General features: G+C 44.5%; 1 protein-coding gene and 1 long non-coding RNA gene across 3 annotated transcripts in view; one reads left to right on the top strand and one right to left on the bottom strand.

Moving 5' to 3' along the window:
• The first annotated feature begins 200 nt into the window (after nucleotides 1–200).
• Nucleotides 201–13,820, top strand: part of SNTB1 (syntrophin beta 1) — a 239,037-nt gene continuing 225,417 nt past the window's right edge. Inside the window, exon 1 of the mRNA XM_077847092.1 lies at nucleotides 201–768. Coding sequence (XP_077703218.1) covers nucleotides 216–768 — 553 coding nt within the window. The 5' untranslated portion in view covers nucleotides 201–215. The remainder of the gene's footprint in view (nucleotides 769–13,820) is intronic.
• Nucleotides 10,580–13,820, bottom strand: part of LOC144283247 (uncharacterized) — an 83,673-nt gene continuing 80,432 nt past the window's right edge. For both annotated transcript variants that reach the window (XR_013351670.1, XR_013351672.1), the window contains one exon: nucleotides 10,580–13,795. This is a non-coding gene — a long non-coding RNA (uncharacterized LOC144283247). The remainder of the gene's footprint in view (nucleotides 13,796–13,820) is intronic.

Raw genomic sequence — 13,820 nt, 5'->3', positions numbered from 1 at the left:
TGAGTGTGTCTCTCCTTCTTTTAGGTCGCTCCACCCCGCGCAGGATCCGGCGAGGGGGAGCGCGCGGCGGCGGCCACCTCGCTCCGGGCGCGCGTGCCAAGTCCCCGAGCGGCGCCCCGCGCCCGGCCCGCGCCCCGCGCCCGCGGCCTCCCCGCAGCCCGTGCCCACTCTTCCCCCCTTTGGCAATCACACGGCGTTTTAAGAATGCCGGAAAGATGGCGGTAGCGGCGGCGGCGGCGGCGGCGGCGGGCCCGAGCGGCGGGGGAGGCGGCCGCGCGCCGCGGAGCGGGCCGCTGGAAGTTCTGGTGCGGGACCGCTGGCACAAAGTTCTGGTGAACTTGGGCGAGGACGCGCTGGTCCTGAGCTGCGAGGAGGGCGCCGCGGCGTCCAACGGCCTGGGCACCGCCACCAATGGCGCGTTCTGCAGGGGCGCGGGCGGCGCGCAGCCCCCCGACTCGCCGGCCGGGGTCCGCACCGCCTTCACCGACCTGCCCGAGCAGGTGCCCGAGGCCATCTCCAACCAGAAGCGCGGCGTGAAGGTGCTGAAGCAGGAGCTGGGCGGGCTGGGCATCAGCATCAAGGGAGGCAAGGAGAACAAGATGCCCATCCTCATCAGCAAGATCTTCAAGGGGCTGGCGGCCGACCAGACCCAGGCCCTGTACGTGGGCGACGCCATCCTGTCGGTGAACGGGGCCGACCTGCGGGACGCCACCCACGACGAGGCGGTGCAGGCGCTGAAGCGCGCGGGCAGGGAGGTGCTGCTGGAAGGTAGGGGCTCCCGCCGGCGGCCGCGCACACACCCCCTCGCACCCACCCACGTGCCCGCGCAGCCCCGGGGCCGGCGGCGGGGATCCCCAACCCAGGTCCCTGACCCCGCGCCCCTGACCCCGCGGCCCTAACCCCGCGGCCCTAACCCGGGAGCTCTTGCAGGCCGGGACCCTGCAGGGGTGTGTGAAGGGGCTGGGCGAGCAGGCTTAGTGCACCGCGTGTCCTGTTTCCCCGCGGATAATCCGAGTGAGGCGTGGGGGCCGAGTGTAACCCGGGGCAGCCGTCCACGCGGCGGGGAGAGCCCACTGAATGAATAATCGCAACTCTGCTGCAGCTTCGTGCCTCGGCACTATGTTCTCAGAAGCCTGGGCGATCTGATTTAAAGGGTTCATTCAGTCCCCCCCAAAGAGGATGGAGAGGCGTGGCCGTGTGCGTGGACCCCCCCGCCCCCCAAGCCCCCTCATCCTCCCGGACTTCCCTCCTCGCAGACTGGAAACCCGGGTTATTACGCTGGGGGAGTTGTGCCAAGGGCTGGGGAAGTGTGCCGCAGCTTCATGCAGAAGTTGGTTCCCTTCTGGTGCCAGGTGTTTGGCCGGTCAGTCTGGATTCCAGGCTGCTCTGGCTGGAGGGTTGCTGAGGCAGTTTTTCTGCCTGGCCTCGTCCCGGGATTTTTCCTGAGTGGCGTGGAAACAGTTTCGCATTTGTAAACAGTTTCCCCTGAGTGGGAGGCTTCTTGGAAAGGACTCTCTTGAGATCCTATGTCCCCAATCCCCTAATTTTTCAAGGGAGTGGAATAGGTAGCCGAGTTGTTATAGCCTTTTGGGATTATGTGCTGTTAGGAGGGCGGAAGGGCAGTAGGGTATTAAGTGGATAATCATTCTCCTTTCCCACTACATCTTGTATCTCTTACTTGGTAACTGCCTCTCTGCCCCCATGGCTTGCTTCGTACTAACCTCAGTTAGCACACATATCATGTAATTATTTTTGCCTATTTACTCAGCTTCCCCCTCACTGTAGATTGAGTTGCCTGGGGTCTTTTATTTAGTTATGGGTCATCTCCCTTGAGTTTCAGGGCTCAAGGATATGCATGACAAGTGAATAAATAAATGAGCCCATAGCCATGGTCGCACAGTATTTCAACCCAGATCTTGTAAACTGGTGGTTGATTTAAATCCGAAATTGAGGACTTAAAGTCAATTTCCTGCTCACCAGATGTGGTGCTGGTGTGTGAAACCGAGAAAGTTCAAAGTTGGAAAACCAGCTTTGTTACATGTGACAGCTGATGCAACTCTCTGGTACACGATCGTCCAGCTCCTGCCTAGAATACATAGGGTCCTCCCCCACACACTTTTATTTATCTAGAGGATTTGTGATGTCTTCATATTTAATAGCTACCCTGGATCCAGAAAGTGGAAGGCTATTTGCTTTGGCTTGATGATTAACATAAGTAAACAGAAAAAAGTTTTCTTGACTCGAGTGTGTGTGTTGGTTTGTGTGACAAGAGGCAGGTGGGATCTGCGGCAAGTTTAGTTTGGACTATAAACTGCTAGGCGCCTGCTTCGCTTGCAATATTTGCTATAAACTCTCAGGGGGGACAAAAGGCAGGCCATTTCTCTTTCAATTCGTTATGTCTTTTATGTCCTTCATTATGTCTTTTCTTCTCTTTGGTTTCAATTTAATGAATAATAACTTAGCAAAGAGATGAAAAAAAAAAATCTCTCACCCAAAAAAAGAGGAAGGAAAGGTGACTCCCTGCAGTTGAAAATAAATTTAAAAGGAATCAGACAGTTATGTGACTTTACGGATGCAGCAACCTAAGAGTGAGTTTTGTAAAAACCTCTGATGTGACATTCTTGCAACACGCCATCCTGTGTTACGGGCAGGACCTCTGGGGGGAGGCCTGTGGGCCTCCTGGAAATGAGCCACCTGGGCTTGGGGGCAGCAGTCTTATTCCCAGCCAGAGTTTTCAGAGATCGACTGCAAATGAGAGAAGCCAGTAGAGGCCCCACTCAAAACAATGTCTCTTGCTCTGAGTTGAAGTGTTGGTCCTGAGTGCGTGCAGTAGGAGTGATCATACACCATCAAAGCAAATATCACACGTCCTCTCTTTGTAGCTTATAGTAGTGCATGGATTCCCTACTGAAGGGGCATGTCAGTACCACCGGAAGGGCTTTTCAAAATCACACACCTACTTGCCGGTATTCTCAAATGCATTCTTGATTGCCGAATTTCTGCATGGGAATGGTTTTATAGAAGTAATCTGCTGGGACGAGAGGCTTAGGGAGATGTTTTAAAAATATGTTTATATGGAGAGTACACAGTTTTTAGATTGCTTTTTTGCTTTGGGGGTGGTTTTTTTTGTTTTGTTTTGTTTTGTTTTTTGGTTGGTTTGTTTTTTGAGCTGGCCCATGCAGCTTAATCCCTCAATTTCAGCCAATATGCACCCCATGTAATGACACGCGCCCCCTAGTGGAGAGTCCATACTGCTGCTAGTGGAACCCCCTGAAATGAAAAGCTGAACAGCAAGTTTCCAAGCCTGCGTTCTAGTTACAGAGCCTGTGACAGGATTAACCTCCTTGAGCCTCAGTGTCTTCTGAAAAATGAGAATAAAGAAACTTCTGCTGGGCATTCTTACTTTGTAGGGCCGCTGTATGGAAGAGAGTCTAAATGCAAAAGGAAAACAGGATGCGTATCAAATGGCTGCTGTGATTAGTTATGTTATATGAAATGAAGATGAAATTCCCTCTCCCAGGGGAGAGTCCTTACCTCATACTGTACTAGAGTTTATATTTCGTATTTTTAGTCTAAATTCTTAAAAAAAGATTTTATTTATTTATTCATGAGAGACACAAAGAGAGAGAGAGAGGCAGAGACACGGGCAGAGGCAGAAGCAGGCTCCACGCAGGGAGCCCGACGTGGGACTTGATCCAGGGTCTCCAGGATCACACCCTGGGCTGAAGGCGACACTGGACCACTGAGTCACCTGGGCAGCCCAAGTCCAATTTTTTTTATTATTATGTAACTGTAATGTTAGGAGACCATTCCTCTCTGAGAAGGGAATCATTACAGCAGCTGACATTTCTTGAGCACTTCTATATGCCAGGCTTTACTTGCATTTGTTCGTTACACTTTTAATAACTCTATGAGGCTAGTACTGTTCATTTTACTGATGGGGAAACAAGTTTACAGACAGCCGGTTAGTTGCTCAAAGAAACCTAGGGAGGAGGCTTCCAGGTCTGACCTAAGAGCTCATCTTTGTGACTTAAAAGCTCATCCTTGTAGTAACTTCTAGGTGAAATTGATACTCTGAGCCTCTCCTTCAACTGTGTGCTTAAGTCAGTTGAAGCTTCTTCAGTTGTTGGGTTACCGATGTTCTTCCCCACTTCTCAAATACGCTGAAGGGCTTGGGACAGCCTTGAGGAGGAAAAGCAATTGTGTGGGCTGCTCAAAAGGGAGGGACAGGAAGGAGGATTGAGTCTAAAAACCTTGATGCTTGAGTGTCTGGCTATCAGAAGGGAGCTGCTGCCATAATGATCCAACTTCACGGTGAGGCAGGGTCTCTGTCATTGAAACACGTGGCCAGCAAGGAGCTTTACCTTGTAATTCAAGATGAAAATAAAGGGTGAACGCACTGGGCCAGTGAAGTCCGTGTTTAACCAGATATTCGTCAAAGTTAAGATTAGACGTCTTCACATGATGTACTCCTTTCCCATTTGGGGGAGTAGAAGCAGGGACCCCTTGCATTCAGCCATGGAGATATTGGACCCCGTAACTCCAGGGGACACCGTGTACATAGAGTACAATGTGAATGGCACCCTGTGAAGTTGACCTGGGTGCAACTGTGTAAATATCCCTGGTAGTCCGGGGCCAGGGTAGGGATGAAGTTTTTGCCCTTAGATTGGCAGCAAAATAGTAATTTGGAATCTTTTAGCCTTTTTGTAGCTGAAACAATAAAATTAGTTTCCCCATAACTTTGTTCAGATTGAAGAGCTCAGAATTCTGGAAGATTCATATTGGGGTATGGAAGGTAAGGGGATGAGTGGTGAACGCCATCATATTTGGGTCCAAGAAGGTATCCTATGGAACTGGACCAGAAGAAGTGGAGATTCAAAGAAGTCAGAGACTGTTGTTGACAGGAACCCTGTCCATCAAAGCTCCTCCCCCAGCACTGCTCCCAGGAATGCTTGGCTGTTGAGATCATCTAAAATGTCACTTGCACAATTCCTTCCTTTAGTGGTAGAAGGAGGACTGGCAGGACAGGGAGATGGGGTACAAGGCAGAGGCAGCGCTTTCATTGGCATGAAATTTCAAGATTGGACAAGACTTTGTACTGTAAAGAATCTTATTTTATTTAAGATGTACAGAATTCTTTTTTTCTAAAGATTTTATTTATTTTTTGAGAGAGAAGGAGTGAGAGAGAGCATGAGTGGAGGGGAGAGGGTGAGGGAGAAGCAGGCTCCCCACTGAGCAGAGTCCGATGTGGGGCTCCATCCCAGGACCCTGGGGCCATGACCTGAGCTGAAGGCATACACTTAACCAACCGAGCCACCCAGGTGTCCCTTGGATGTACAGATTTTTAAAGAATACCCAAGAACTCTGAAATTCAGAGTCTTGAAACTTGGGCTCTTATATTTTAAGTAGCAGTTGCTTTTTTCGCAAGATGCTTTTGCCTTGTTGGACCTTGATTTTTTTTTCATTGTGAAGCCAGGGAGCTAGGTTAAGCCATCTCTAAACCTAATTGCACTTCACATCCTATAAATTCAGATCCAACACACTTTTCATAACAAATCTTTCTAATACCCCCTTTATTTTTATGAAACAGATGTCATAAATAATACAGCTTAATTGTAGATTAAACTTAAAAATCAACATAATGTCCTAGTATTATATTATTATTAACATTAATAAAATGGGCAAAAGAGTAAATTATTTTTAAAAAGTTTCAGTTGATAAATGCATAGTACAACTACACCAGGGGTCATAATGAAGGAGGTAGACGCTAGTACCTGTATGTAAAATCACCAGCAATGAATAGCCAAAACTGAAGATGGGTGGGGGTATGTGGTATCATTTGGGATCTAGAAAACTCTTGCACTTTGAAGGGCTGCCTCAGATGTTGCAAGATGTCCAGCATCTCTGGCTCCTATCACTAAATGCTAGGAGGATGCCCCTGCTACTGGCCTTAGCCTCTAAAATGCCTCCATAAATATCAGAACTGCTACTGAGAAGGGGCTGTATTGAACCTCCACCCTCTTGAGAACGAGCATTCCATAAGAATGCTGATTCTGGGTGTGCCTGGGTGGCACAGTCCGTTAAGCGTCCAACTCTTGGTTTCTACTCTGGTGGTGATCTCAGATTCGTGAGATCCAGCCCCGCATCAGGCTCTGGGCTTAGCTTAGTCTGCTTCAAATTCTCTCTCCTTCTCTCTCTGTTCCTCCTGCTTGTGTGTGTGTGTGTGTGTGTGCGCGCGCTCTCTCTCTCTAAAATAAATAAAAAGATCTTAAAAAAAAAAAAAAGAATGCTGATTCTGCTATACCACTTTATACAGTAGTCCCCCTTATCCGGGGTTTTGCTTTCCACGGTTTCAGTTTCCCGAGGCACACCACAGTCTGGAAGCAGATGATCCTCTGACAAATCATGAGAAAGTAGTAGCCTAACACTGTGTCACAACACCTACGTCATTCCCCTCGCTTCATCTCATCATGTAGGCATGTTATCATCTGCCATCATCACAGGAAGGGCGAGTATAGGACGATAAGATATTTTGAGAGAGAGAAAGGCCACATTCACGTAACTTTTATGACAGTATATTGTTATAATTGTCCTGTTTTATTATTGTTGATAATGTCTGACTGTGCCTAATTTATAAATAAAACCTTATCATAGGTGTGTATGTATAGGGAAAAAACAGTATATATAGGGTTCAATACTGTCTGTGGGTTCAGTCGTGCATCCAGTGGGGGTCTTGGGAGATACCCCCTCCAGGACTCGGCAGTACCTGACCTTTTGCAGACTCTTTACATATGTAGTAAAAGCTAGCATTTATGTAATACTTGCATCACACCAGATGCTGTTCTAAGCACTTTACGTGGACTGAATCACTGGATTCTCACAATGACCCAGTACTATTTACAGATGAGAAGACCAAGGCAGGGATCATTGAAGTCAGTCACTTGCCAAAGAAGCACAGTGAGCAAGTTCCGATGCTGAGATCCAAACACAGACCTTATCACTTTGGGCCCTCATAAACAGCCTGATGTGAGAAGCAGATCAGGGACGTGTATCCTCAGTTTGTTGATTAGAAGAGTGAAGCTCCAGGAGGTCCCATGATTTGTCCTATTCAGGTCTTCTGCTTTCTTGTCTGGCATATTCGTTTTCTGTTGCTACTCTAACGAATTACCCAAAACCTTAGTAAATTAAAACACAGATTTATAATCTTACAGTTTTTTTTTAAGATTTCTTTATTTATTAATGAGAGACACACAGAGAGAGGCAGAGACATAGGCAGAAGGAGAAGCAGGCTCCTAGCAGGGAGCCCCATGTGGGACTCAATCTCGGATCTTGGGATCAGCCCTGAGCCGAGGGCAGACGCTCGACCTCTGAGCCACCCAGGTGTCCCTGTCTTACAGTTTTTTAAAGTCAGAAGCTCTGATGCAGAGCTCATGGAGCTAACATCAGTGTGTCCACAGTGCTGCATTCCTTTCTGGAGGCCCTAAAAGAGAATCTGTTCCCTTGCTTTTTCCAGAATCTTCTGGAGACCACTCAAATGCTTTGGCTGATGACTCTTGCACACTTTTAAGCCTGTGGTAGCAACTTGAGTCTTTGTCACATCCAAACACTCCAACCTCTCTTCTGCTTCCTTCTTGCATTTTTAAGGCCTTGTGACTACCTCAGTCATATCTATATAATCCAGGATAATTTCCCTATTTTAAACATATTTTAAATTATAACTTCTCTGATTAGCAACCTTAATTCACTTTGCAACTCTGATTCCTCTTTGCCATGCAAGGTAACCTACACTTGGAGTCTAGACTGTGCATCTTGAGCATGGCGGTAGGGGGGCATTTTTCTGCCTATTACATTTAGTTTGCTGATGTGGTCATGGTACAGAGTTCCTAGAGAATTCTTTAAGAATATCCTCTACTACTACAGTAAACAGTCATACCTGCCACGTGGCAAAGGAGTTCCTCATTCATTCATTTATTTATCTGTCTAATTTAAGTAACTTAACTGAGTGTTTTCTATGTGCCACATACCACAAGGGCATTGCCCTTGAGAAACAATATTATAGTGACAGATGCAGATAAGCACTATGCAGGCAGCTACAGCATGGAGTGGAAAGTGCTACATCAAGGGATGCTGGGGGAGCCTCTGGGAAGAGCGTCTGGCCCATTCTTGGTCAGGGCTATAGAAGGCAGAGGTCACAAGGCAGCCCAACAAAGAGCTTGGCTATCTGCTGTAGCTCGGTGTGGCTGGGTGGGAGGAACGTGGCTTGCTTGCTAAGGAGCATGGATAAAGAAAAAAGAGAGAAACCAGAGAATGGAGCAGGAAGGAACTGAGGCTTCTAGGCTTTATTATAGAATTTGATTTCATGCTCAGGGGGAAGTGTTATAAGCAGGAAAATGTCATGCTAAGTTTCACATTTGAAGAAGTGTGAAGTGGGCCAGGCTCTGGTGAAGTGACCGAGCTTCATGTGCCCACACGCAGCAGCACCCATGTTCAGACACTTGACCCTGAGTTACGCTTAGGAGCACCCTTCCCAGCAAGGCGTAGGTTTGTAAAAGTGGCTTCAGCCGCATTATGATTTTGTCATCAGGTCAACCCTCTGCAGATGATTGGACTGGTGTAGTGGTCCCCCTTTTGTATCGGAGGCAATAGAAGTGCCAGAGATGGGGTGACTGGTCCGAAGTTACCTTGTAAATGAGGGAGGTGGATGTCAGATTATCTAACACCCATCAAGCTCTTGCTGCTGCATACTACACAAACTCCAGACATGTAGAGTGGACAAAACAGGGTCTGAGAGGTAGAAAGCATGGCCTCTGATTTCAGGGAGTTGACAAGTTATTAAAGAAGTAGGGCATTTGAGGCTGATCATAAAGTTCTTGAGATTAGTCATACAAGTGGCATGATTTTTACCCCAGCCTATATAGCATAGTACCGGCATATAGTAGACTGATTTTAAAATGTCTTAGCGAGGATGCTCAGGTGGCTCAGTGGTTGAGCGTCTGCCTTCAGCTGGGGGCGTGATCCTGGAGTCCCAAGATAGAGCCCTATATCGGGCTCCCTGCGTGGAGCCTGCTTCTCCCTCTGCCTGTGTCTCTGCCTCTGTCTCTCTCTCTCTGTCTCTGTGTCGCTCATGAATAAATAAATAAAATCTTTTAAAAAATTAAAATGTTTTAGGAAGGAAAAAATAGAGGGGTAGACAGAAGGGAGGAAGAAGGGAAGGGGAGAGTGAGTGGGGGGAGTAAGAGTGGGAGGAAGGAAGGAAAGACAACAAGGAAGGAAGGAAGGGAAGAGGGAAAGCAATTTGAGGCCTGAGTGACCTTTTCTGATGACTTCCATCCTCCAGCACTCATGCCATTGGACTGCGGTAATCATACACATTTAGCATCGATAATGAAAACTATATCTTGGTCTGTCCAAAAGAAGACTACAGAAGTCACTTTAGAGACCTGGAAAGCATTTACTTAACATAGACCAGTCCTGAAAGGCAAAAGAGGAGCCAGACATAATTTTAAAAGTTATTGGAAAATGTAATTATCCTTTTAATGTTATATTTATAACCACCTTTCCTTTGCTCCCCTGTGGCTCAGGGACCTACCAGTCGGAATATGTAAGAACACTTTCTACCTGGGAAGATGAAAACTGTCTGCTTAGATATTTTAATTGTTTTTTTCTTAAAGCTTGTGTAGCAACCTGAAAATTCAGACCCTGTTCCTTACGTGAAGCTGATCAGAAGTGTCCTTCAATTCCGAGTTTCTGCTGTGGTGGGTGATGCTCTTCACATTCCGCGGCGCATTGTAACACTCACCCCATGGAGTATGTATTAAAAATAACTCACTGCACACGGCTCCACATTTGTGAAAGGCATCCAGCCGAAGCTACCACTGGTCTGTTTGGTGAAGGGAAATTATTCTCTGGCAGCTAGTGGCCTACTAAGAGTTCTCTTGCAAATGATGCATTTCAAAGCAGTTAATGTTAAAGAAAAGCCAGAATTTCCCCTGCATTTATACCAAGTGTTTTATATACCAAACCTCATTACCCACTTCACCGGCTTTGATCTATAATAATAGCTTGCCTTTAGCTCTGGCCTGCAGATTGCGACTTAAGAGAAAATATGCAACACACACTACGAAGTCAATGTCCTAACAGACTCATGCAAATGAGCCCCACTCCCACAGCGGGATAGACAAGATGGAAAAGTTCACACTCAAGAGTGATTATTAAGGAAATCAGGATGATGACCCATACTTGTTTAGTGCTTTTTAAAACTACTTCTCCTCCCTGTGATTTGAAGCATCATTCTTAGCGTGTTGATGAATGCAGGGAGCTCCATCTCAAATTTGATGACTGGGTGCTAAGTGTTACTGCAGTTGGCATACCCCATTCAAGAAGCTTGCTCTTCAAACCAGCCTTGTTTCCTTTTGTTACAGATTCTTTTTTAAAAAAAATAATAAATTTATTTTTTATTGGTGTTCAATTTACCAACATACAGAATAACACCCAGTGCTCATCCCGTCAAGTGCCCCCCTCAGTGCCCGCCACCCAGTCACCCCCACCCCCTGCCCTCCTCCCCTTCCACCACCCCTAGTTCGTTTCCCAGAGTTAGGAGTCTTCCATGTTCTGTCTCCCTTTCTGATATTTCCTACCCATTTCTTCTCCCTTCCCCTCTATTCCCTTTCACTATTATTTATATTCCCCAAATGAATGAGACCATATAATGTTTGTCCTTCTCTGATTGACTTATTTCACTCAGCATAATACCCTCCAGTTCCATCCACGTCAAAGCAAATGGTGGATATTTGTCATTTCTAATGGCTGAGTAATATTCCATTGTATACATAAACCACATCTTCTTTATCCATTCATCTTTCTATGGACACCGAGGCTCCTTCCACAGTTTGGCTATTGTGGACATTGCTGCTAGAAACATCGGGGTGCAGGTGTCCCCGTGTTTCATTGCATCTGTATCTTTTCTCAAAGCTGTATCATGCAGTGGTTTAGAGAGTGGGTCTTGGATTTACCCAATCTAGGCTTAAATTCTCACTCTACCTCTTTCTAGCTGTGTGAGCTTGCACAGGTTACTTACCTACAAGCCTCAATTTCTTAATCAGTAGGTTCATTGTGAAGGGCAAAAGTTAGCTCATTGTAAAGTGGTTAGCTCATTGCCTGGAGTGTAGTAAGCACTAAATATTTACTAACTATAAAATATGTCATGTTGCATGCTTAGCTAAGTACTATTTGCAGATAGAGGGTTCAAGCATATAAGTGAAATGATGGGGTCATTTCATATGTGATCTAAAGTCTTTTGGGTGACACAAAGGACAGTTTGAGATTTGCCATGTTCGGGAACTGAAGGGTGCAACTGATGGCATGGGAGAGTTGGTTTGCCTTGTAGAGGTGAATTATGATCCTACAAAGGGCATACTTCATTGATGATTCTTAGTAACGTCAGATATTTTCCATCAACCAAATCACAGCGTAGGCTGCTGTGGTTTTTGGTGGGCAAATGTGAACTTTGTCTTAAAATGCTGATATGCAGGAACATGCAGAAAAGTGTTTTGTAAAGGGAAAGTGGGCAAGTACAGATTTAAGCTACACAGCAAAATTCAAAATTCTTTCAAAAATTGTCTAGTGCTTACTTATAGAGATGTGGGGGTCTTCTTAGCCAAAAGAAGCCCAAATGTTTCTTTTGTTACAAATGTGAAATATCTATATAACTGTTACTAAGCCAGCATTATACTGTAGTTTTTATTCTTTTATTTAATACTGTATTTAATGGAATCCCAGGGACAACCCAGTGGAAGATATATCATTGTTTATGTGCCCTTGAAAAAGAAAAAAGTAATGTCTAAGATGAGGTGTCTAATAGGATGCCTGCTTAAAGTTGTAATGTCAGGGGCCATTCCTTCCATATAGGGATAAGTGAAAAACTTATCACACAGGAAGGGACAACAAAGGAACTAACACATCTGAGATTTGACTTTGGTAGAAGGAAGAAAAAATATGTCCACTAAGATTTTGAATTGCAAGTTGGTTCTGATAAATATTGAAGTCTGACCGTACAGTGTCAGTGTAAGTTAAAAAAAATACGTAGGCAGATAATGTAAAGTGGATTCAGATTGAGAGGGCCCCTGATGAATGATAGGAGTAGTTGTAAATTCTGTCTGCAAGAACTCAGCTTCCATCTGGGCCTCCAGCAATGTGAAGGCACATTCCTTAAATCAGAAATGATAAAATGTGAAAAAAAAAATGGGCAGTTTAGATTGATGACATATGGTGTGTCATAGTTACACAACTAGTTATTAAAATAATTTTTCTTGTAATGTTTGTAAGGTGGTGGCTTGTCAGTAGATTGGAGGAAAAATCCACAGGGGAATGAGATGAAATTCTTTTTCTGAAATCGAACATTCTGGAGGGAGACCAGTGTGGAATAATAAATCACATTTATATAAATTGCAACTATATTCTCTAATAAAAATAATTTATGTTACTTAAATGTTTAACAAGCATTTTGCTTAAGTAGCAGAACTTATGGAGTAGCTAAAGATTCTAAGGATACCTGGCGGGCAAAGGAATGCCTTCCCGAAGAGGTGACTTGTATGGTAGGGTTACATAAGCAAAGTGAAGTTTAAAATATAGGTAATTACTTGGCTATTTGGGATACTACTGTATTTCCAATGTTTTTGTCTGAAAGCTTTTTATCTGCAACAAAAATCAAGGTTAATGATTTTTCTTTTTTGCTTGCAATGGCCACATATTGTCCTCTGTTCTCTACTTTATGTTTCGAATTTGTCCTAGTCAGAATAATATATGCTTGTAGCATTCCTTTGCCCACCCTTCCCCAATATCTTCTCTTTGTCTCCCAGAATATTAGAATATATGTTTTAACTAATAACTTATTTTTATTAAAATAAGCTGTGGTCATCAAGACAGTGTGGTACTGGCACAAAAACAGACACATAGATCAGTGGAACAGAGTAGAGAATCCAGAAGTGGACCCTGAACTTTATGGGCAACTAATATTCGATAAAGGAGGAAAGACTATCCATTGGAAGAAAGACAGTCTCTTCAATAAATGGTGCTGGGAAAATTGGACATCCACATGCAGAAGAATGAAACTAGACCACTCTCTTTCACCATAAACAAATATATTCTAATAACTATTATGTGCTTATTAAAGCATTCCTTTGCCCAGTGCCTTCTCTACTATCCCCCTAGAATATTAGAATATATTTTTAATTGATTTAGTAATTTTTATTAAAATATATATACTAATAGCAGTATAGGCACATTATATTTGGAATATTATAATATACTCTAATTCTAATATATATATAAATACATATTCTAGTATTTCAAATAATATGCCTATATACTGCTACTTCATATATCAATTTCAGCCATTATTGATTAAATCCATCAGTTTTTATAAAATTGTGATCATGTCAATATTCTTCCATTTTCTAGCCATGGAATATTCTGTGATCAGGTTTCTTGAGTTACTAAGAGCTTCTCTTTTTTTGCCATTTGCTTCATTTTCATATACCTATCTAAATTTTTTCCCCCAAAAAACAGCACTAGATGTATCAGATTTCTAGGAATAATTCTTTTTCAAATGCTCGTACAGGTCAGATCACATATCCATTCTGTTTATTTTCCTGCCCTGCCCCCGTGGACTGGTTTTCTCTTGGTCTGGTGCATGGCCATCTTCCTCAGGCTGTCCTGGGCTCTGTTTTCTTCTATTCTCTGTCACCTCTTGTGCTTTACTCCGTAGTTTTGCTGGAGCACGTTTGTCAATAGCTTCCTGAGAAAGAATGTATGAAAGGTAA

This window comes from Canis aureus, chromosome 14 (assembly GCF_053574225.1).
Source record: "Canis aureus isolate CA01 chromosome 14, VMU_Caureus_v.1.0, whole genome shotgun sequence".
NCBI lineage: Eukaryota > Metazoa > Chordata > Mammalia > Carnivora > Canidae > Canis > Canis aureus.
The sequence above is the reverse complement of the archived record's forward strand: the minus strand, read 5'-3'. Positions and strand labels throughout refer to the sequence as shown.